The 25,117-nt window shown below is 35.6% G+C and overlaps 2 protein-coding genes and 1 non-coding gene across 4 annotated transcripts; all 3 read left to right on the top strand.

Annotated features, from left to right (window-relative positions):
* Nucleotides 1-5,503: 5,503 nt before the first annotated feature.
* LOC141682137 (small nucleolar RNA R71) lies at nt 5,504-5,610 on the top strand. The gene has a single exon (XR_012559544.1). It is a non-coding gene; the product is annotated as a small nucleolar RNA R71 (small nucleolar RNA).
* A 7,190-nt stretch (nt 5,611-12,800) lies between these two features.
* LOC141663750 (uncharacterized) lies at nt 12,801-18,861 on the top strand. Of its 2 annotated transcripts, none has more exons than XM_074469571.1 (12): nt 12,801-13,157; nt 14,928-15,469; nt 15,552-15,641; nt 15,949-16,188; nt 16,588-16,809; nt 16,891-17,200; nt 17,341-17,657; nt 17,754-17,863; nt 17,951-18,051; nt 18,153-18,229; nt 18,310-18,412; nt 18,534-18,861. In XM_074469571.1, the coding sequence occupies exons 1-11, from the start codon at nt 12,917-12,919 to the stop codon at nt 18,409-18,411; spliced, it is 2,352 nt and encodes a 783-aa protein (XP_074325672.1). In that variant the 5' UTR covers nt 12,801-12,916; the 3' UTR covers nt 18,412; nt 18,534-18,861. The 2 variants fall into 2 exon arrangements, with proteins under 2 accessions (XP_074325672.1, XP_074325664.1); XM_074469563.1 differs by having other exon boundaries at nt 17,945-18,051.
* A 1,994-nt stretch (nt 18,862-20,855) lies between these two features.
* Nucleotides 20,856-24,900, top strand: LOC141663741 (uncharacterized). The gene is made up of 5 exons (XM_074469554.1): nt 20,856-21,319; nt 22,489-22,587; nt 23,673-23,720; nt 23,988-24,125; nt 24,448-24,900. Exons 1-5 carry the CDS (start codon nt 20,987-20,989, stop codon nt 24,793-24,795), a joined length of 966 nt encoding a protein of 321 aa, XP_074325655.1. The 5' UTR covers nt 20,856-20,986; the 3' UTR covers nt 24,796-24,900.
* The last annotated feature ends 217 nt before the right edge of the window (nt 24,901-25,117 follow it).

Below are 25,117 nucleotides of genomic sequence, written 5' to 3'. Positions count from 1 at the left end.
ATTCTTCTTTTGGAAAGATCTGGAAATCTTCCCCAATCTTCTTTGGTCATGCTCCATAAATCAATGAATTCTTCGAATTCTGATAGTCCTAGTAATTGAATGTATAGTTACTTCGTACGCTGATTCCGTTGTAAATTTTATCAAACAATATGTGCATCTTATTGTTAGGAATAATCAATTCCTTCATAATCACGGGTTACTTTATCCTCTGAATTAACAGTACTAAGTCTGAAACAAACATCCTTCCAGGTAATCCAGGTCTTTTAACAAAAAAGAAACTCAAGTAGTAACTTGACAACCAAGGTTTAAAACTTTTTTTTTATTCAAAAAGGCTTTTAGAATTTATTTTTTTTAAGGAAAAATCTTTTTCGAAAACTTGTTAAAATTTTGAAAATCATAAATCTGGTTGTCCTTACTATATGAGTTGGTTGTTGTCCTTCCGACATATAACAAGGTACCAAATTAAAGGAACGATCACATAAAGGTCCATTTACTTCAATATACCTTTCTCCTTCATCGTGTCCATTTACCTTTCTTAATCGACGAAACTTCAATTGTCGTTGCATATTATCTTATTTGTAGCTTCACATCAAGGCTTCCATACTGGTAATACTCCCGTTATCAACTTTGCAATCGTTAAGTGGAACAAATTATCCAATAGTCAACAAGTCGGCTAATGCCATATCACCTTGTTACTATAAATATATCATATCGTCATAACACCATTAATTATCTTCAAGAAAGCTCCAGAACCATAATCTCCTCTAACTCTCTTTTCAATACTTATCTACTCCATTCCACAAGCTAGTCACGGGTGGCCTAATCACTAATAACTTCTTGTAACCAGGTAACAACTATCCTCCGAAACACTTGAATCTTCTTTCTAAACTTCTTCTCACCTTTATTTGTATCTCAATACTCACCATTTACTGCGACTCCCGCATCCATCCTCATAGGTACAATTGCTTCATAGGACAAGTTTTAAACTGAGGGTATAGAACAGGATGTAGGGTAAACAGAAGAGATACACTCACAGCCGAAAGTCTAGTAAAATAAGAATAATCAGATAGAGGTTCTTAAATAGGTAGTCTCATAACAAGAGGTGGTAGAATAACATGGAATACCTTGAGGAGGTGCAACTGTCATAACAGAAGGTAGTGCCATTAATACTGATGGAGGAACAAGGTGCAAATTAAATCTAAGAGAAGATGACGATCCTCGAACAGAAAGCTCCAAACGATCAGATGATACAGGAAAATCAGGATCTGCCATTGTCGTTGTCTGGGAATCACATCGCAAGTTAAGAATCCCAAATCGCAATATGAACCGTGCCGGAGGCCTATTATACAATCGCACTCAACCTCACAATGTCTTATCTTTCTATTTCCTATTCATAATCCAAACCCTCTAACCAATCCCGACAATCTAGGCTTGTTTCAGTGACTTATAACCTATAGCTCCGATACCAACCTGTGGCGCCCTCCAAACCCAGGTCAGAAGTTTGGGGTCCACAACACATACACATTATATAAACCTGTATAGGAAATATTATTTGCAATGATCCTGCTTCACATAACCACGGATCGCAACAGGTTAAAGTATGAAAACAAGCCACAATCTTAACCTTTATTACAACGTACCAAATCCCAACTAATTTAACTTACAACTAATAATAAAATCATTCTTACAATCTAACTATCTCTCTACTGCATGAAGCTTCTGCTAGCTCGATCCAACTCAACTGGAACCTTAGCCCGCACTTTGGACTGAGGAACTTCACTATCATCCATATTCTTTTCAACTGTAAAATATATAAAAGAATCGCAAGGGTGAGCTAACTAGCTCAGCAAGTCTTAATAGGGATAAATGAGGTTAAGCAATGATCAAATGATATGATTCAGAGGAATCAAGTTTCTTTTTAACTAATCATTAGAATTGGATATTCATTTTAATTTTATTTTTAAAAAAAACCAAGGTTAGGCTGTTGATCAGTCACGCACTAACCCCGAGCGAAGCACACAGCTCTGCTCTACGAACTGGATCCAAGGCACACATTGGCCTAATTCGACCACGAATCTGGTCTGACCACGAATCTGGTCCATATAAAGAAAACTATCCAATTCTAAAACACTTTAGTGTAACAAACAATGTAATTCAATAAACAAGATCATAATCAACAGCGATAAAGCATTGGTATAAAAATGTAATACAATTCTTGAGTATCACAAGGGTATATCAGGGTATGTATAAGAAATGGTTTCCAGTTTGTAAAGGATCAGGTATTAGACCAGTAATGATTTTTCAAGGTATAGTTCTTTGATGTTATAAGGAATGGTTGGGGTATAAAAGTTTCTGTGTTTTCAAATAATTTTCTTCCAGTGTTTGGTGTTTGGTAGTTAAACATTTGGGGAGTAGTATCATATTTGTATAGTTTGGTGTCTGAGGATCAACAAAGGACGGTTTACAGAGAATAAGGCTTATGGCTCAAGATCAAGAAAATTAGGGTTCAAGGTTAAGTAGTTTAAAACACTTGCAATATAAAACAGGAGTTATTTTGAATAATAGCGACATGTTATGAAACAGTTCGACAACATTGGTAATATATCTTGAAGAAAAGTTCAGAAATACTTGCCTTACAGGGCTTTATAACTATTAATGATCAACTCTGAGTCGACTCTGTCACTCAGGCTTTAACGTCCAACCACTAGATCCCATTGGATTCGACTTCGACACTCAGGTTTTTCTCTTGAAACTCTATTGAGCTCGTCGGCTGACCGCTAGGTTATCTTTAGTCCATCATCCACTTTCCGGTTCCCGACTATAACCTATAGGGTCGAAATACCCTACGTTAGATGTCTAGGTATGCTTGACATATCCTCGATACCAATTTTACCCAACGATATTCAAACCTGACTCGTAATTATGTATATTATAATAACACACGCAACAAGTAGGGTTCACAATCTCGAAAATCGGTTCGATGTTCATTTTTGGAAAATACATCTACTTTTTATTTTACAGAATCAGGGTTATCGATTTGGAAAAATATTTCATCACATCGTACAACCAAGTTTGGTATAAAACACACACATATATATATAGTTTCTCGACGTTCCAATATTCATCGGATACGTTCCTGTATTTACGGAGTTCGATTTCCCGGAAATCGAACAGCGTTCCCTTTGTTTATCGGACTACCCGTCGACATATCATCGACGTCGATTCATCACAACAATCCATAATCATAACAACCAACATTCATAATTTCCCAGTCACCAATTCAATACTATTATTAATTATTATTCGCATTCTACATTTATTTATTGTATAAAAATTAGGACTCAGAATAAATTCATCATCGTCCACCGTCCGCTCGTCAAAAGTCATCGCGGACGGCAGTAAAATCCGGAGGTACCCGATTTGGGTTTCCATTCACAGATTCCACCGATTAATTACTAACAATTCCCACACGAAATATTAACATCACGAATATTTATTCAAATGATTCATGCAATAAAAGAATTAAACGAGAATTTATACTATTCAACCCAACTGCACAAATTAGCCTCAATAGAGGCCCAACAACAACAAGGCCCAAATTAACAGGCCCAAAAACGCAGCCCACAGGAGCAACAGGACATCACGCGCGTGTAACACACGCGGCACCGCAGCAACAAATTAAACAAGCGAACCCCAGCCGAAAATCATCCCGGAAAAGCACGCACACACACAGCACACACCTATATACACAACACACTTATACCAATACACACATAACCCTCACCACCGAACCATTGACACCCCACCGGAAACAGGCGGCCGGAGGAAAAGAACAAGGCGGCACAGGAGAATCGACAAGGAGCAACAGACATACAGACTTGAAACTACACAACAGGCGCGCACATATATATACATATATGTATACACGTATATCGAAACCACCAAGGACAATATCCGGCAATTACCACAAACAGGGACTACAACGAACCACGAGCAGCTCGAAACAGGGGAACCAGCAAGACACAGAATCAAAGAAATAAAAGGAAAAAGATGAGAGCACAGGAGAATTTAATCCCCCCCATGACACGATTCCAATGAAGCCGAGAAATTGATAAAAGAAAGAGGAGTGGTTTCGAGAGTTTTCTCGAGTGAAACCAGGGATAAGAATGATAGGACTTATCTGTTTGTCTGATTTTATTTATCGTAATTTAACACCGCATTCTGATTTTAGCGAACCATGTTGTATAAAAATAAACTCGGAAAATTGTCAAAATAGTTTAAAAATTATATAAATATCCCCAAATTAATAAAACATGAGTTTCGCAATTTTTAGATAAATTTTGGAACGCGACTCATACCTGCATTTTATAATTAACGAACTGAGCTTTACGTAAAAGAAATTCAGAAGACCACGAAAACAGTCTTAAAATGTTAGAAATATCCCGAAGTTTATAAAAATATAAATTTTGAAATTTTAAGATAATTTTTGAAATACAATTTATACCCTTTTTTCGCAATGAAACGAATCGACGCGCGGGTGAAATTAATCCCGAAAATTTCCAAAATAATTTTGAAATTCTCGAAATATTCCAAACTTACATAAATATGAGTGTCATAATTTTTAAAGAATTTTAGAATTAAATATGGATTTTACAAATAAAAGCACTCAGAAAATCATTTAAAGATAAATAATTAATAAAATATTGATTTCTCAATTTTATAAAATCCTAAAAATAATTATTGTAATTATAAAATCATGAAAACAATTTTAGAGACATTCTAAGTATTTACGTAAATAAAGTTGCACCAAATCCACTTTTGAAAATGAAAACAATCCAATACGACTCCATAATTAATCACACGAACAACCTGGTATATTATAAATCACACATCAATAATCAAATAACACCTAGCGGTCAAAACCAATACACATATTTTATTTATTTAATGATTTCCATAATTACATAATTTAAATAATTCAAAAATACACGAGTCGTTATAGTTATATTGCCTTGCTGTATATGGCTGATAAGATTGTTGTACCGCATTCTGATTATTGCTCCAGCTGAAGTTAGGATGATTGCGGTTGTTCGGATGATAAGTGGTTGGAGCTTGTTGTTGTGATCTCTGAAAGTTGCTCACAAATTGAGCTGATTCGCTAGAAATAGCACACTGCTCAGTTTCATGCGCTCCCGCACAAAGTTCACAAACGCTAGTAATCTGATTAACTCCATAATTTACCAAATAGTCCACTTTCATCGTCAAAGCTTGTAGTTGAGCAGCTATAGCAGTAGCTTGATCCACTTCCAGAATTTCTGCTACCTTTCCTTGCAACATTCTTTGCGTAGGATTCTGATATTCATTAGGTGCCATTAGCTCAATCAACTCATAAGTTTCATTGTAGTTTTTAGCCCATAAGACTCCACCAGATGCTGCATCGAGCATAGGTCTAGAATGTGCTCCTAGACCATTGTAGAAATAGTTTATGATCATCCAATCAGGCATGCCGTGGTGTAGGCACTTTCTTAGCATCTCCTTATAACGATCTCAAGCCTCACACAGAGATTCACCAGTTTGTTGAGCAAACTGAGTAAGAGCATTCCTGATTGCAGCAGTCTTCTCCATAGGAAAGAATTTAGCGAGAAAATTTTGAGCAAGATCCTCCCATTTGGTGATTGACCCCGGTGGTAGAGAATGTAACCAACACTTCACCTTATCCCTCAAAGAGAATGGGAATAGTCGCAGCTTAATGGCATCTTCAGACACATCATTGAACTTGAAAGTGTCACAGATCTCGATGAAATCCCTGATGTGCATGTTTGGGTCTTCCGTAGGATTACCCCCAAACTGAACTGAGTTCTGTATCATTTGAATCGTGCTTGACTTGATCTCAAAAGTATTAGCCTTGATGGCTGGCCTAATGATGCTTGACTGAATGTCATTGATCTTAGGCTTAGAAAAGTCCATTAAAGCCTTAGAATTATCTGCTTACTCCTCCATCTCTAAATAAGGTGGTTCTTCGAATTTCTCTTCTTCAGCTACTTTCTCTTCATCCTCAAAATCTTCCCTATGATCCGCTACAACTTCTTCCTCATCTTTTTCCAGAATTCTCCTACGAACTCGTGAACGCGTTTGCATAAACGATTGCTAGATTACCTGAAATACAACAAGAAAAAGGAGTATGTAAGTAACAATGTCCGAGTCAATGAACTTTAACGGTAACACCCCCAATTTCAAGGTCGGAAATTCGGGTTGTTACGATCATTTAATATTGTCTAATAAATAATTAATCCTCTTTTCACATCATTACTCGACCTTTTAACCAAACTCACACACACACAGGTTATATGCTCAAAAACATTACTAAATTAACGTTAAAGTATTTAAGTTATTACAGATCGATGGAAATTATCCCAAAAGGGTGAACGCCGAGAACAGCTCTACATGAGACTGGCTCAGGTCACAAATAATCTTGGTTCAAGTACTCAAAAGGAAACTATCTCTACTCGTCTACCTGAGGTGGCTGGCGGACGAACAGTCTACGGTACTCACGTGTGTCCCCTACCCACTTGCGGGCAGTCATCCTGGTCCGGGCCATGCTGGTAATCTGTTGTGATATGATATTTATAAAAGCAAGAGTGTGCACTAACGCTCAGCAAGATATAGATATCCATTATTTAAATATGATCATTTAGGGAAAAACAACCATTAAGCATTGTATATCCAAGGTTTCTAAAAGTTTATATACTTGTCAATTTTATGAAAAACTCAACTTTAAATGTATCAGTTTAATCAACTTATACTCGTACTCATTTCATCTCAAAATCTCAATATGATGCTTGAACCAAGATTCTCATATGGATGTGATATATATATATATATATCAACATCCTTATTTAAAACTCAGCCTTATCGGCCTTCTGCTGTAGGTTTCACAACAATTTATCCAAAGTGGAGGAAAGAGACTATACTGGAATAAACCACGTACCGGTGATCAGCCAAATACGAAATTTTCTCTACTAGTAGAAGGAATACAAACCTAGCCGCCTTTGGGTTTATCAAGACATTACACGATGGTTGCCCATTTCCATGCAAGTCCGAAAGTCAATGGTCACAAAGATCATATAACTGTATACTGCGCCACTCCGCGCTTGGTCACTACACGATACCTCTCCGTGCCGGGCAGGCCACATTCCAGTCCCAAAACAATTATATCATATACATAAAATCCTTTATCGAAGGAATAGATCGTTCTGAGTTGACCTTTAAATAAGATGATTTATTCATCACTTTTAATTCAATTGATCCTTGGGAGTTATCGGAGTTTTGAATTTAAAATCATTTTCAAACCCTTAATTGTAGCAGAGTTTTACATATATTGTTCACTTGTTTTTCGTTGAGCGAGGAAGCAAAACCCTTATGCTTCTAGACTAAGTTCCCTAAGGTTTTGATAGGTTTCAGATGATTGATCACTTCCGAGAATTTTGAATAATTTAGAAAGTATCCTTGGGAACTATGTCTATTTTTAAATGATTTTTAGAAGTACGGAATATTAAATATTTACGGTCTCATAATATTTTTAAGAAGGGTTCAATGAATTGATAAAAGCTTAAGTACTAAATGTTTCTCAATAAGGTTCAATGAATTGATAAACTTCTTAATTAAATACTTAAGACAGGATTTGACATCTTATAATTATCCTTCGAATGGTTACATACGTTTTAGATAGAGTGAATTGATTTAAAAACTTTTCAATATCTCTTTAAATATTTTTCGGATATTTTAGTAACTCTTTAGGTATTACTTATAAATAAATAATCAAATAGGATATCCCTTGAGTGAATATTCGATTATCTCTTATAGTTATAAATCAAATCTCAATCGTTCGCTTAATATGTATGTTACGCGAAAGTATTTTGTTTATTGAAATAGAAATCTTTCGCGTCCGGCTCATTCCGGAATTAAATCGATTTAAAAATATCTCTGAATCCCACTATCTTGTATTATATTAAAAAAAATTCGTTTCAATTTCTCATACTCGTATAAAACGAAATTTGTTTTCGTAAACAATCACGTAATTTGAATGTATTGATATCACAGACAAGCATATATTTTCAAACTGTAAATCATGGCATCAATATCACAACAGTATATATAGCATGGATAATTTGTGATAGGGTTTCGTAAACTTGCCTCGAGTGCTAGGAGTGGTATGGTCTCGGGGCTTTTGTTGGCGATCTAAAATCAATAACCAATGATCTTAGTTAGTACGCGATTATCGATTCGCTTCACTAAAACATTTTTATAAAATCGAAAAATTAATATTTTCTTAAAATTCTTTTTGTACAGTCTTCCTTGCTGCATTATTTAATTATCGTGATTTTTCCAAGATTCGGAATTCATTTTTCGCCTTTCAAAATCATCATGCAAGTGGCCTTATGTGTAGTTGGCTTTTCGTATGAAAGCTCTACACTAAAACGATCATAACTCCTAAACCGTAAATCCCCTCACGACGATCCACACATGTACAGAAACTAAAAATCAAGATCTACCCATTCATCACCAGTGACTCATAAGTTTGAAACATTTACATGGCCGAATATACTGCAGAAGGCAGACCAAGTGCAATAGGCTCCACATTCCATTTCTACTACTTGTTCTTGACACAATCACTACTTATGACCAACACAACACTTTTTACTTCTCAAGATTCACTCATCTACTCATTCTATACATCATCTAGTGTAACATCCAAGAACCACATCTCATAATCTTTAAAACTTAACAAGATTTAGACACATAAACCTCAAGCACTCACAATCTTTTGAATCTTGAAACTATATAACATAAATCCTTAAAACTCAACAATAAAATCTTTAAGGGTGAAGAGTTATACCTTTATTTTATCCTTAGAACACCTAGGAAGAGTGTATTAACCTTGGAGAAGCTTGATCTATCCTTAACAAACCTTAAACTAACAAGAAAACATCAAGAACATAACTTAGTTTTTAACCAACAAAAACATGCCCAACTTTGGACCACGATTTACCTATGAAATCCTTAATGAATGGCCATAAAAATTTTCACGTACCTTTTATATGTAATGAGGAATCTATGGTCCAAATTTCATGATTTATGAAGCTCTAAAACTCAAGTTAGCGATTTTTCTTTCCCCCTTGGTCTGAAAATCCGAACTGCTGGAATGAGGAGTGTGAGAGCTTTTCTTGATTTGGGTACTTGAGTGGTGTAGTGTAAAATAGAAGTATGGGTTGATATATAATTATTTGGACAAAAGAAAAGTGGAGATTTGGCTTGATTATTTGTGTGGTGGAGTAAAAAAGTAGAAGCATGGTGGATGGTACTTCTTGTCTCCCCTACACTATTCATGCTACTATTCTAGTTTGATTTACTAACTACTAGATACACTTCTAACTACTAGTTGGGTGTAGGATCTTGCATGGCCACCTTGCATGGCCACCTTTCATGGCTTCCATTCACTTCTTATTTAATTTACACTCATGCACTTGTCATTTTATTCTGATAGTTTTCTCGCATAACATTTCGTTTCATAGTGAATTCTTTTATTGCTTATAATCATTTAACCAATTCTATTTCTTTCTCTTGATCATAGAAACACCTTGATATAATGTTTATTCCACATAGTATCCCCGGTTCTACGCCATTCCTTACAGATACGAAAACACGTAGTATAATCGTGAATCTTCGAATTCCGACGGGTTTTACATTCACTTATTTTCGCGATAAACAAGAATATGATCTCGGATTTCCAAAATTCCACTGTTCATATTTGTGATGAACTCCATACGTATTACATAATTAGTTCCAGTTACTATTCAGTGAAGTTTTAAAATATTACAAAAATCAGGGTTCTTACATTAACGATCACTGATGACAAACACATAAACTAAAAGTTAACACTGGAGTCCCCGGCAGCGGCGCCAAAAACTTGTTAGGGCAAAACACGCGCTAATAATTCATGCAAGTATACGCGTTCACAAGTAATATAGAATCTTTTATAGTTCGTTCCCACAGAGACTGAATTGGTTAACTATGTAATTTATGCACCTATGCACCGATGATATGGTTATTATCCAATGCTAAGACGATAACAATTTATGTTGTTTATACTACGAATTAAACTAATGATTATACTAAGAGAGTAAAGAGAGTTGTGTATTATATGAGACAAACATGTGATTCTAACTTCATTAAATACTTCATTCAATAGCCTTATTGTTCTTAACCTTAGCATGCAATGGTGATGACAATAATCAGATAACACGAACTTGCTAATCGCCAACTTTCGTTTCACGAATAACATACTACCAGATATCCACAAAAGAGATAGAAGCTGAGAGGACACCAATTATATTGAGACCCTACATGTCTGTAGAATTTGATAACATAACGGTTTAAAGCACAAGTTATCTATTATGATTACACTGGGAAAGTAAGATGGGTAAAATTACCTATGAATCATGCATAACAATAACACATTGACCTATGCTAGCATGACAAGTTCTAAATCCTTAAATTCACCGTCGCTTCATTAAGAATTAACACGCTATCTTACAAGTTCGCGACTCTTATAAGACGAATAAGCACAACCAATACTAGGTTATCATACAATCACCACACACTAAGGCATACAAACAATTTAACTAAAAAAAATCCATAAATAAATCTGCTAGAACCTCATGATACCGATTAGCCCATAATCAGACTCATCATCAACATGGGTTCCGATGAAAGAATGGTGTAATAAACGCAGTCTTTATAACGAATTAATAAAACCAAGTACTAAACAAGAGTAAGGTTCACAAGTAAGAAAACTAGCATCCAAGTTACAACTTAGAACAAAGATTCACAAGTAAAAATAAAATCTTCTTCGTCTTCATTGAATCCGTGCTAAAACGGTATTCTTACGGCTCTCATTGCGCTCTGGTACGTCTCTTTCTTGAAAATGTCCTTATTTGAATATATATAGCAGCCCTAAACAATCTGGAAGTCTCCCCACTTAGAATCGAATTAGAATCAGGATTCTTTATTTCCGCACCGGCGCAGGCGCGCGCTATTACAGCGCGGGCGCGCTGTCTCTCTGGAATCCCGGCGCGGGCGCGCGCTATCACAGCGCGGGCGCGCCGTCCTTCTGGGAAAAACTCAGATTTCTTCTTTATTCTTGCTATTTCGAGCCGGCTTTCCACGAGCTTTTATTCCAACACCACCTTGACACCGAATTAACATCAAAATAATGCTAATTCACCTGATTACCTAGATAATGCCTGAAATGCAAAAACATTAGAAAACACATTAAAACACCTAACAAGCATCAATTCAATGCTTATTAGAGCATAATAAAGTGTCATAAATGCCACTCAACACACCTCATTTCGGATTTTTCGGAGTTATCTTTACATTTATATCAGGTACTAATTTTTTATTTTCTCTCTTTTTTAAATAACAAAATATTTGTTAAATTTATTGTTGATCCATTTTCTAAAGTTGTGAGTTTATTGTACTCAATGTGTATTTATTTTTATGCATTCTCATTTTCGTTTCGATTCTATATTCTTGGATTTATTGTTGCCTTGACTCATCTATATTGTTATTTCGCATTTTGCTTGCGACATTATTTTCTTTTGTTTTTTTCGTAAAACGAGTCAATCGACCTTTATAACCTGTTGGGCTCTTAGACCGATCTGTGTGGGTTAATCACGGACAATGTTTACATGAAGTTCGGAGTAAAGGTGAACTAGGCACCAACTCGTATCAGTGGGTGAGTATACGAGCGCGTCTCTTTGGTGTGAGATGTGACTAGATCATGATCGTTATTGTATTTGTGTGATGTATTTTGCATTCCTTATTTCTTCTTCTGGATTACCGAGGAATGAACTATTGTCCTATACTTCGCTGGTAATTGGAGTATAGCGAGTATAGTTTTGTGTAAGAGACCCATATTTGTACCCACCTTATTTGCTATTCAGCCTTACTTTATGATTCATTGTTAGCCCAATGGTGTTAAATTGTATTATGCCCATTCGATAAATATTGATACATTGTTTCAGATCTATATTGTTGACCTTTTTGTCATTTTTAATTTCAATCTCTGTGTTGGTAAGACACAATCTATTCGTATTTATACATCGCAAATTGTTTAGATTGTATTCGTACGAAGTTTTTGGCTCACTCTTTATTGTTTCCTTTTTGCAGGTTATTAGGGGTAAAGCGGGAAGAGTGATGAGTGACACCCAGTATTTAGTTGAGATTCAGCTTACTGGACTTAATAAATTCGAGAACATCTTTTAGTGGATTTTACATCCTTTATCTATTATTATTGGAGAATTTTTATTATGTTATTCGAGTTTGTTACATTATTGCAGTTTAATATAATTTAGACTTGTTTATAACGTGTAGTCTTATTGTTATAAAAACAGGGTGTTACAAATAATGTCTATATCCATATCCGTATCCGCAATCGTCAGATTCGAATACGGATAATATTCGCTTTATTTCGGATACGGATAATATCCGTTTTATTTCGGATACGAATATGAATTTTTTGGACGGATATCGGATTTTTCGAATTTTTTTGACAGCCGTGGTCCCTAGTATATATAATAGATTTTGATAGTAATTTTAAACCAAAATTATCAAACATGAATTAAAAATAAATAATAAATGCATATTAGTTATAATTCCATCAACCAATTGCTACTACACACGTGAGCATCTGACAAACTAAAAGGGTTGGATTCAATTTTGGACGTGGGTATATAATTCTATCACTTTTAGGGTTTCACTGAACTAGATCCCCAAATATCGAACCCCCTTTTATATCGTTTAGATTTCAGAACTTAGACCATATAACTCTACACACAAAAACAGATTCATTAACATGCCGCCCAAGAGAACCCCGGGACCGAAAGCCAAGCGCGGCGGGCGAGGTGGTGGTCGTGTCTCGAAAAGCGTGCCTAAAGAGATTGAGATCAAACAACAGGAGGAGGAGAAGAAAGTTGAGAAAATTGAAGAGGTGAGAGTGGAGGAGAATGTTGAAGATGATGATGATGATGATGATCCTGAAGAGATTTTTGAGGATAAAGTTGATGAGATTCAGGATAAACTGCCTGCTTTTACAAGTAAGTGCCCTTTTAAGATTGTTTTGCCATTTGATGGGTGTGTCTGTCTGTTTCTTGGCTGGCCTCAAAATTCAATCTTTTTAATGGGTTTTGTGTAGATTTAATTATTCCTCGTGGGTTGTGTTGGATGCTCTCTCCCTTCCCCCCTCTCTCTCTCTCTCTCCCTCTCTCTCTCTCTCTCTCCCTCTCTCTCCCCCCCTCTCTCTCTCTGTGCGTGTTTAAATGTTTGAGATATAAATTGGATATATTTTGATGGTTTGGGGTAAAAATTGGATCTTTCTTATGGGTTTGGTGTAAATTTGATTGTTTTTGATGTGTTGTATTGGATGCTCTGTGTGTGTGTGTTTAATTTTTGGGATAAAAGTTGGATTTTTTTTATCGGTTTGGGGAAATTTGATACATTTGTGATGGGTTTTGTGGGAAAGTATATATTTGTTGGTTATATGGGTTTAATATATGTTTATCAGTCGAAGTTGTATTTTTCAAGTATTTATATGTTTGTTGGTTTATTTTTGTTATAAATTGGTTAACTTTAAGATGTTCTGTCAGATTATTGGTTATTCTATTTATGTGTCGCTGGAGTGTGAGTTTGTGCAAAGAAAGAGGACTATGGATTATGGTTAATTCGTGGAGATATGGCATGTTAAGTGGTAATTGGAAATTCAGTGGTCAGTGTTCAACTGGCCCAAGGGTTTTTAATTTTTTATGGTGCTTCTCTGGAATTAGTTCTTGGATGTGTTGGGTTTGCTCTAAATTTAAATAAAAGTTTTTTAGAGTATATAGTATATATGTTATTATCTTAATGGAAGATATACTTTTATGGTTCAGATGTGTTGATTTAGTCTGTTTTTTGACACAGTATAGGTAATTAAAGTAATGAGGTCTAGGTGATGTATATTTGAATTCGGTGTTAAATTGTTTATTTGCTTAGTTGTCTTGTAGAATTTGGAAAAGAAAAAGAATACATCTATTTTTGGAATTAGGATTATACTGAATGAGTCAATTAATGGAGATAGGGGATGATTTTGTGGGTACCTGGTATAAGATGATTTATGTCTTAATCAACGAGAAGATATAAAGGAATGTTGAAGAAAAACAACCTGGAAAGAGTAAGTGTGTAATTATCTGAGGGTGGAAGACTATCAGATGATAATGTTCTGAAGATACCTTTGCTCCTATTATATATATTTTGAATTATTTTCTGAATAAACAGAAAAAGAGGATGGTTCACAATTAGTAGGCTGCTTACCCTAATTTGTCTTAAAAAATGCTTGAGCTTTATTAGGCCTTGCAATAATTAATGGTCCTTGCACCTATGAATGGAGAGTACATCTTAACTTCTCGTGGTGCTACTGGTTTTATATGAAGTTTGCCGGATTTACTTTAAATTAGGCGATGTTGTAACCAGCGGTTACAGATTCTCGTCAAGATAGGACAAGAACAGAGAACCTAATGGAATTCTTGGTGCATACAGCCATACATGCAAGTGCATGCTACATGGTTTTTTTTGTACCCTGCTGCAATATTCTACGGACAGATTTTGCATATATTTACATTGTTTCGGAAAGTGATCCATGATCTTAGACCACTGGTTGACGACAGAAGGTCGTCTTTATAATTCTTAATGGCATATATTTATAATGATAAGCTGGACTTCAAAGAACATAGAACTATTTGTGGATTACTTTTAAATGTCAATTCTTTTCTGTTGGTACATTTGCATTAAACTATCTGTTGATGCATCGGACATATCTTATTGTTACCTGGCAGACCAAGAGGAGGTAAAAGAGTCCGTTGAGGAATATGAGAGAGGTGAACGGTTGGATTTGGAGGACAATGAGCCAGAAGATGAAGCTGAAGAATATGGTGGGGTGGACTATGACGAGAAGGAACATGAACAAGATGATTTTCAAGAGGTTGAGGAAATAGAAGAGGAGTCTGAAGGGGCAGTTGTTGGCGATGAAGAGGGTGAGGAAGTTGAAGAAATGAATGACGGTCACGAGGAACTTGGAGAGGAGGATTTAGAGCATGGCGGTGAGGGCCCTACTGATTTGGCTGATGCTGAGGAACAGGAGCATCATGACGTTTTCAAAGAGAGGCGGAAAAGGAAAGAGTTCGAAATATTTGTTGGTGGCCTGGACAAAGATGCTTCTGAGGCTGATCTGAGGAAAGTCTTCAGTGAAGTTGGAGAAGTAACTGAAGTCAGACTTATGATGAATCCTCAGACCAACAAGAATAAGGGTTTTGCATTCTTGCGTTTTGCGACTGTAGAACAAGCTAAACGAGCTTGTTCTGATCTTAAAAACCCAGTGGTATTTTCTGTGATCCTGTCATAGCTGTCATGGAAATTGATATTTCTTTTATCCTGAATCATAATTTCTACCAAAATTCCAGGTGAATGGGAAAAAATGTGGTGTTACTCAGAGTCAAGACAGCGACACCCTTTTCTTAGGTAACATATGCAAGGCATGGACGAAGGAAGCTGTAAGTAGATTAGGAACTTTTATGTCTTCATCAAGTTGTATGTATATCTATCTATATATTGAAGTGGTTGTAGGGGGGTGTTATTCATTTTCCCTTTTTTTATTGATGATTAATCTAATCAAAATGCTTAAATTAAGCTTAATTAAAGTTCAACTATTATGCATTTATATGTTCTGCACTTGTGTCCTTTCTCTTATGTGTCATGGAAACCATCTATCTATTTATCTATATCTACAAATATATAAGCTTACTCATAGTTGCTATATTATCTGACATTGCTATACTATTGCCCAATCAAAACTTTCAGGTGAAAGAGAAGTTGAAGCATTATGGAGTTGATAACATTGAGGATTTGACTTTAGTTGAAGATAGTAACAATGACGGTATGAATCGTGGATTTGCTTTTCTGGAGTTCTCTTCTCGTTCAGATGCAATGGATTCTTTTAGGCGTTTGCAGAAAAGGGATGTTGTTTTTGGGGTTGATAGACCTGCCAAGGTCTCTTTTGCAGATTCCTTCATCGACCCTGGCGATGAAATAATGGCTCAGGTATAGTATTGGGTTTTATACTTTTTATGGTCCTTGCGATGTAACCAAGTACTTGAGGCATTTTTCTAAATTTGAAGTGGAATGCTTTTTTTTACTGCATTGATTAATGCACTTCCGGTCTTTTTAATCCTAATATAAGGCTAAGGTTTTTGAAGACTGTTTCTAGTTTGATTTGATGGATTAAATCTTTTGTGCTAATCAGTAATAATCCCTGAATTAAATCTATAAATGCAGAGAGTATTCGCAGTGGAATTACTTTCTATTTTCCGTGGCACCACCTTTACTTTTGTACTCTATTATATGCATTTCCATTGCATTTTCGATATTCACTTGTACTTGTCACATCTTTACGAGTTCACGAGGTTATTACTTAAACATGTCATATCTTTGCAAGTTCAGGTCAAAAAAGTTTTTATCGATGGTCTTCCTGCCTCGTGGGATGAGGATCGCGTGAGGGATCTTCTCAAAAAGTATGGGAAGATTGAAAAGATTGAGCTTGCTCGTAATATGCCATCAGCTAAGAGGAAGGACTTTGGGTTTATTACCTTTGATACCCATGATGCTGCTGTGACATGTGCTAAAAACATTAACAATACAGAGTTAGGTGAAGGTGAAAGCAAGGTTAGCAAAATAGATTTAGCAGTTTTTTTATTTGGATGTCTGTTACAGGATTGCATTAATTGTAGGTTTGTTTCAAAGCAGGCTAAAGTTCGAGCCAGATTATCAAGACCTGTTCCAAGGGGAAAAGGCAAGCGTAATTCTCGAGGTGATTTTTATCCTGGGCATGGGGCTACACATGGCTTTAAAGCTCCTTGGGGACGTTCAATTCCACCACGCAGTCTACCTGTACGTGAAGCAAGGGGTGTTAGAGGGAACCTGCCACCTATCAATCGTGGTCTTAGAAGGCCTCCTCCTGCGTTTAGGGACAGACGAGAAGTTATAGCAAAGCCACCAAGGGGAAGGACATTGTTATCTCCCATTTCAAGGTCTTATGATAGGAGACCTCCTCCGGGTATGTATAGTTCCTATCAGCTTTTATACTTGTTAAACTTGGTTTTTTGTTTGTAACCTTAAACCAAGGGCTCCTTCCCAGGGCCACCGATATACTTGTTATACTCCTTATATATTGATTGTTAAGTAATCTTTATGTAGTTCCTTCATACCCAAAGAGTAGCTCGAGGAAAGATTATGGAAGGCGGGAGGAGCTGCCTCCTAGGAGTAGGACTTCTGTAGATTATAGCCCACGGGCTGCCCCACTAGAAAGACGTCCATCGTATAGGGATGAATACCCTCCTCGAGGATCTGGATACACTGATTTGCCGCGAAGTGCTGGTCGTCCTTCATCAAGGAGAGCTTATGTTGATGATGGCTATGGTCACAGATTTGAAAGGCCACCTCCAAGTTACCGTGAAGGCCGGCCTCGTGATTATGACTCAATTTCTGGATCGAAACGTCCATACGGTGCACTGGTTAGTAAACTTTTTGGTTTACTACATTTTCCCCATTTTATTTTCAGATATATTTTTGGTCGGGTCCTAATAGTCTTTGTGTGCGTTACATTTTAGGATGATGTTCATCCCCATTATGCAGAGCCAGTGTTGCGGCAATCACGTCCTCGTTTGGAGTATGAATCCCGTGGCAGCACTTCCCAGTATGGGGATAGTTATAGTGAGAGGTACTTGGTTTTGAACTAGTTTTCGTAATTTCTGAATGTACATTCTGAAATCCTAAAATGTCTTGCCTGACTCAATTTTAGTGCCAGAATTGGACGATCTGATATCGGATACAGTAGCAGAAATTCAATTCCCAGTCAGGACTCTCGTGCTCTTTATAGTCGTCGTCAAATCATGGATTATGGCGGAGGTATGTTCCATTCAAATGTGTTTTAAGCTCTGATGCACAAATTATGTTGATTCAGATTTTATGTTAACTAATAGTTGTTTTTATGAAATTGTTAATTGCAGGCTCCTATAGTGGAAGTGATGTTGGTGATGGAATGTATTCTTCAAGCTATAGTGATTATATGTCTCGTGGGGGTGATGTATGTTTTTCAATAATGCACCTTGAGGCTTTTTGATTCAGGTATCTGTTCCTTATCATGTGTTTGTTACTTTATTGAAGGTTGCTGGTAGATCTTATTCATCACTATATCCTGGTTCTGGTCGTGGCTTGGGAGGAGGTAGTTACATGGGAAGCAGCGGTAGTTCTGGATCATACTATTGAGGTAGACAAATTTGTTATTGTATACATTTATGAGTAATGGTGGTTTTCTAGTATGAAGCAGTTTGCCTTGCGGTTTGCACGAATGGAGTGTCATATGATTTGTGATTTGTTTCCTGTCACAGATCTGATATGCAGGTGGAGAGCTCTAGAATGTAAATGCAAGGCTCATAATTAGTTATGTAGTCTGCCAACAAGGAGTTTCTATTTGGTCAGTGGAGAAGTGTTTTCCAAACGCAAGTAGTTTATGTAGGAGAAATTGGCATATTAGGATTTTTTCTCTCTTCGTAGTAAATATTTGATGTTTGTAAGTTCACTCTAATATTTAGTCCTAGCACATCTATGTTCAATTCCTTTGTACTCAATAAAATCTTCCCTAAGTTAATTAAACTTCATAGTTAAGAATCAATTTGAACATGAAAATTGGGGAAATTATATTAATATTTATCTGCACTGCTACTGTACAATAAATAGTTGTGAATTTGGGATGTAAACAAACATTGGCATCTGGTTCAAAACTTGTACACATAATTATGGGCAATGCTAAACAAAGCACACCATAACTATCAAATATCTTGACCTCGGCTCCAAACAATAAAAGTTGTAAATAGATAATGGTAATGAAATTTGGGTCCTGTTCCTTTATTTGATAAGTTTTATCTAACCCGTGTTTCAGGAGGAGTGTCGGATTTATATTTCAAGAGTCTCGGTTTCAGAATATTTTTTATTCTTTTCGTTTATATTTTTTGTGGAAAGGATTTTTTTTCGTCAGATATTTTCAGTGAAAAGGGAAAAACTCTATTCACGAAAAGGAAAAAAAGACTTACTTCAATCTGTACTCTTAAAATATAAATATATAACGTCCCTGAATCTGTATGTTAAATAAGGTTTAACTAACACCCGATTCGCACCCGATTGTTGCGGGAAACAAAAACCATGCAATTTTAAATCTTATATATTTAAAGAGTACACTGACTTTCAAATCCGTACTACATTTAGAATTTTTTATGTAATCGATAATGTACACAACACATTGTAAACATACATAACACATATAAGCATATGAAATTTGTTTTAACTAATTTTTTTTTACCGAATTTTCAATTTTGCCCATGTCCACTTTTATCAATTTTGAAAAGGTGGTCCCAAGGAGTCATTTAATAACTACTGAATGATGGATTATATGGGCTGATTTAGATTGGATATCTTTAAAATTATTTGATAGCAATCTCTGGACCCAAAAAAAAAAACTAATGGACAGTACCTTATCAAATTTCTTGAGATAAGGGATTGCAGGCTGATTTTTCAATAATTCTGGAACACATTATTTATTGAAAAAAGTTTGAGAGGGTCAAAGCTGTTAACGAAACGAATACTTTAATTTTTATATATTTGTATTCGTTTTAAATATATATATATATATATTCGGATTTGTATTCATTTATTACCCGAATAATTATTTGTATTCATATTCGGATTCGGTTAAATTCACAAACTATTTATATTCGTTTAAGATACTCATTTAAAAGAAAATGAAACTAAATAACTAAACTGCTGGGCAGTGACGAAAGTTATAAATTCCCATATTTCACCAATTCAAGCAAACTATGAAGTATTAATAATACGGACTACATTCATCCAAATTCCAATTTACAACCAAAATGTAAAGTTTAATATGCCTTAATTAATTCCAAAATCATGCAACAGAACTTCCACTGACTCTTCATCCTCCTACAAAAAATATTATGACAAGTGATAATTTTTTTTATTAAAACTAAAAGTAATGAACTTGATTGACAATATATCTGAAATATAAAAAAATAGAGAAGTCTTACATGAGTTTTTGGTTGCTTCTTTATTCCATGAAGACGACGAACCCAATCTCCTCCACAGATCAATACCTGTACCATTTCACTAGATAAACCAGCACGGTATGAATCTAAAACTCTAGTTCCTACACTAAATGTAGCCTCTGAAGCAACACTGCTGATAGGGATAGTCAACAAGTCACGAGCAATTTTTGATAAAATTTTATATTTTTATTCATTGGCTTTCCCCCATGCTAGAGCATCAAATTGAGAATTCTCTTCTTCAAATTGAGCTTGAGTTGAGAATTGAGATACAGAGAAGAGAGAACAGACTAACAGAGTGAGAGGAGTCAGGAGGCGACTTGACGCGAGAAACAATTACAAAATTTAATTTCCGAATAATTAAACGAATATCGAATACAAATATTTATCTATTCGAATTTGTATTTGTTAACAAACCGAATATTTTTTAAGATTTAAATTCGTATTTATATTTATTAATAAACGAACACGAATAATATTGAATAAATTCGAATACCGAATATTTCATTAAAAATTCATTTCATTAACAGGCCTATCAAAGTGCTTTTAAGTCTAATTTTTAGTAATTTCTTGTAATATACTTGTAGAATGCCGGAAGATCCAAGCATCTCTTTCATCACCCACATTTGTCATCTGCAAATGTAGAGTGCACTTAAAACATAAGTTAGCTTCCACAACAAATCATCACAATTCCCTTGCGGGTTTTTCAATTCACGTCCCAAACTGAAATGGGTCGGAGGCAAATCAGCTCTGAGCTGATCCGACATTCACGTAGCTTTTTTCTCATACTAGGTCTTGTTTCATGTCCAATTGTATACATGTATTTATCGGCGGGTGAAAAAGGTGAAGAATTGGTGAGAAGTTTTGAGTGTTGTAAAGGGATTGAGCATTTGGAGCTTTGGGGTGACGCTGTGAAATGGGGTTCAGATTTCAAGCTAGATTCTGCACAGGAATGTTGTAAGGCTTGTAAGGACACGTGTAATGCTACCAAAGGGGAGTGTTTGTGTGATTCTTGGGTCTTTTGTGGTCATAGAGATGCTTGTGGGATTCAGTTTGGTGAGGTATCATCTCTTTTCTTTGCCTCTCAACTTTTGATCTTTTCATTTTTTAAAGTTGGTTATGTCATATGTGATTAGGAAAATGATTTAGTGTACATATATTGTAATATGGGAAATGTTATGCTAATGCCAAGAAATGATGTCTGCAGATATAAATTGGATCAGTCCTGTGTATAGGTAGGTCATAATAATACGTAAGTGCCCTTAGATAGGGATTTATTATTATTACCACCAAGTATTGAAAGTTAAAGCCGGGTCTACAACTTCCTGGTCCTTGCAGAGTTGCGCATTGCCTACTGTAATGCCGATAGTTTTGAGTGTGATCATAGTTGGAAGATTTGTTTATGCTACAGTACCAGCCTAGTTGCCATTTGGGCCATATCAATTACTAATGATCGACTCTTTATCTAGCACGATGTATTTAACCTTAGTAATTAGTGCTAAGGTTGTATCATCATACCAGTCCTAGGGTACTAGTAAATATAGTCATTGATATTACTTATTTCATATCATAAGATATGACAGTAATATTTGTAGAGGCGTGACTCCTCTCAGGTAACATAGGGAATTTGTTTTCTTTAACCGTGCATGGATATATTTAGTTGTTGAATATGCACGAAATTTATTAGAAAACCTTGTCAAGAGCACTTGGCACCTTTAACCCACATTTAAAGACCCATACAGGATGACATCTGTCATTCAGTGATGTCCATACCACCCTATTTCTCGGACTAGAGTTAGGCCATTCCCTTTGGTTCATAGCCATAGCTGAATCTAAAAACTTAATCATATGCAGCTTACACATGAAAATGGTACTGATGATGCTTCTTGCCGTTTCTCTATCCCAGGATGAATGATGCCAGGTGTGCGTTGACAAAACATATGTTTTCTTAAGCTAATATGTCAAAGACAAACATGTAATTTTTTCTTGGAGTATCATGTTTGTAGCTACATTTTTAGTAGATCGTGCAATTAATCATTATAGTAAAAAATAATAATAATGCGGCAATGTGTTTGGATGTAGGAAGAAGAGGGTAACTGTAAGGTAAGAAATTATGCATATAGATTTTAAGGTTTATCGGGTATAAAGTATGTGCAGTGATATGAACATGAACTGTATAAATATGATTACCTAATTGTGTTACTCCTTTTGTTGCTTTTATGTATTTTAGTGTTGGCTGAAGAAACAGAAAGATACCTTAGATCCTGAACTACGTGACTCAGGGGATAAGGTTATGTGGACTTCCGGAATTATTTATGGAAAAGGAGAGGTACATATCTTACCAATTCAGGGGTTAATTTTTGCCTTTTAACTGCTGAATAACAATATTCCTGGGGTTGCTAGACGGTAAATGATCCGTTATGGTTTTTTGTGGTTCTAATAATGATTTGCAATCACATATATGCCACAAGATTTTATAGGATTTACTGCTACTTAAAAATTGAAATGGCATTAAGGATAGGACATGTATATTCTACAACATTTTGACATGTGACTATTTAAGCTCTATCACTTTCCTCAAAAGTTCTAATAGTGACCATGTAATACATCCAGATCTTATTTTGTACATTTATTGATTGGTTTTAAAAGAAATTTAACACTGAAAATCTATGTGCATAAATTGGTTGATAGAATAACATAAAGATCAACTAGACTCGCGGAAATATGTTATAAGAGGTGGTACTTATTGGTGATGCGTTCGTTGCCAGCTTCTATCCCTACATATACTCTCAAATCCCTTGTAAGACATGTTATCTGGTAAATGAGCCGTCATGCATGCTCTGTTGTGGTTCTAATATATAGTTTCAGGTCATAGGAGTGCTACAAGATGTTACAAATAAAAATTACAAATCTGCTATACCTTACCACTATGGTTGTAAAGTTTGTAACTTCGTTCTGCTAAATATCGAAATTATGAGAAAGTCAGGACACAATTAGTCTACATTGACATGTTAAACTATTTAAGGCTTTCTCTATCAATTATTTTTTCAAGAATTTCTAGTGATAAAAAAAATAGTCCATTCTTTTTATACTTCACATTGCTGATCAAGATTTAGAATGTGACAACCTTAGTCCCAAATTCAACAAGCAATTTTACTATAGATATCTATATGTATTTCATTGGTCGTTGATGAAGTTGCATGAGATGGAGCAACCTGATCCCTAGAAATATTCTATCAGAATGGTACTTACTGGTGTGGGCATGTACACCTACATATCCCTTCAAGTCCACCTTTTTGATTCTTTGTCAATAAATCACATAAAACTTAAGGGATATGCACAGTCTTATTATATCACAAATTATGAAAACTTTTCCTTAGAAGTTGTCAGGTCTAATACATCTTCTCTTTGCAGGGTATTGTTGGCTTGGAAACCTCTGGTTATGGGGTTATCTATATAAAAGTAAGCACTTGCAGAGTTACGACTTAAGACACCTGCTTGATATATGCTATTTTTTTTCTAGAAGTTGACAAGTGATAGAAAATACCAATACTAAATAATGATTTTTATCACACACTGGGCTAGTGACTTTCAGCGTGTCTCCTTTTATGCAAAACAGTAACTATCCAGGTCTCTATTAGTACCCCATATTCTGGATGATATCGTTCTTAAGCTTCTATTAAATTACTTGTCAGTGTACTGAATGTTATATATTACATTTTCCTGCAGCTCCTTCCTGAGTGTGCTCCACATTCTGTTTCTTATATCCTTGAGCTGTTGGCTACTCGTAACTGTCCTGGTTGCCACTTTTATCGTGCAGAGAGCCGGGGAAGTGCATGGGATTTAGAAGGACACCACATAAAGGATGTAAGAAATGTTTTTGACATGCCTATCTTTAGGAAATATTGTTGCCAACAAAAGTTTCTAATTTTGATACGACTTCTAGTCAAAAAACTATTTATCTTACTTTAATTACTAAATTTACCAAGAATAGATCTTTCAAAACTTTTACTTTCTTTCTGCATCAAGTTTCATTCGACACAGAGCAGGGACTATAAATTTTTGAATGTAATTGAAAATCTACTTTGAAAATATTGATCTATGTAGCCGAGTCTGGGTAAATCCTCCTCCTTTAATGGTTCTTCACTTCTGGTACTTGTGCACCTTCCTGAGTTCAACCTCTTTGTAGGCTCCATTTGGCCCTCCTTCCGCGTTGATCCAAGGAACACTAAAAGCACACGAATTCATATTTGACAAAATTTCGAAAGAGGTTTCATCCCCAATATATAGAGGATCGGTTGCATGGGTCGGTTCAGGACCAGAATTTTTCATCAGCTTAGCTAATCACAATGAATGGAAAAATGAATACAGTGTTTTTGGTTTTGTCCTCCCAGAATACATGAAGATTGTAGAGAAGATTGCTCAATTGCCTACCAAGCCAGACTTGTGGAGTAACATCAATGTTTCTATCTTGAGAAAAACTGTTGATCTGAGGTTCCGAAGGTTAAATAGTGAGGACCTGATTACACAATATTAGCATCAATATGTATTCATTTGGGTTTTAAAGTAGAGTACATTATTCTGCTTTTTGCATTTTTTTGAGGTTGTACACTTTTAAATGCAAGAGAAATCAGTTTGAACATTTTGATCTTTGCGGAGTTTTATTTATTAAGCCTCTTGCATATGTCAGACTTCCGGTGGCTTGCTCCTCCCTCCGTTCCAGTGGCGGAGTCAGGATCAAAATCATACGGGGACACCATAGTTTTTTTAACAAAAAAAGTCTTAAAAATTTATATAATTTATACCATTACAAGTTTCCACGACGAGTTTTCATGTGTTAAAAATGTTGCATAATACAT

This window comes from Apium graveolens, chromosome 1 (genome assembly GCF_009905375.1).
Source record: "Apium graveolens cultivar Ventura chromosome 1, ASM990537v1, whole genome shotgun sequence".
Classification (NCBI taxonomy): Eukaryota; Viridiplantae; Streptophyta; class Magnoliopsida; order Apiales; family Apiaceae; genus Apium; species Apium graveolens.
The sequence above is the reverse complement of the archived record's forward strand: the minus strand, read 5'-3'. Positions and strand labels throughout refer to the sequence as shown.

What these genes read in the sequence shown, in the direction of transcription:
- LOC141663750 (XM_074469563.1), top strand. Translation starts at nt 12,917, where the DNA reads ATGCCGCCCAAGAGAACCCCGGGACCGAAAGCCAAGCGCGGCGGGCGA. An exon ending in TAGGTGAAGGTGAAAGCAAG is followed by an intron (nt 16,810 to 16,890) that starts GTTAGCAAAATA and finishes GTTTCAAAGCAG; the next exon opens with GCTAAAGTTCGAGCCAGATT. An exon ending in AACGTCCATACGGTGCACTG is followed by an intron (nt 17,658 to 17,753) that starts GTTAGTAAACTT and finishes GTTACATTTTAG; the next exon opens with GATGATGTTCATCCCCATTA.
- LOC141663741 (XM_074469554.1), top strand. Translation starts at nt 20,987, where the DNA reads ATGGGTCGGAGGCAAATCAGCTCTGAGCTGATCCGACATTCACGTAGC. An exon ending in GTGGGATTCAGTTTGGTGAG is followed by an intron (nt 21,320 to 22,488) that starts GTATCATCTCTT and finishes TATGTATTTTAG; the next exon opens with TGTTGGCTGAAGAAACAGAA. An exon ending in TTATTTATGGAAAAGGAGAG is followed by an intron (nt 22,588 to 23,672) that starts GTACATATCTTA and finishes TTCTCTTTGCAG; the next exon opens with GGTATTGTTGGCTTGGAAAC.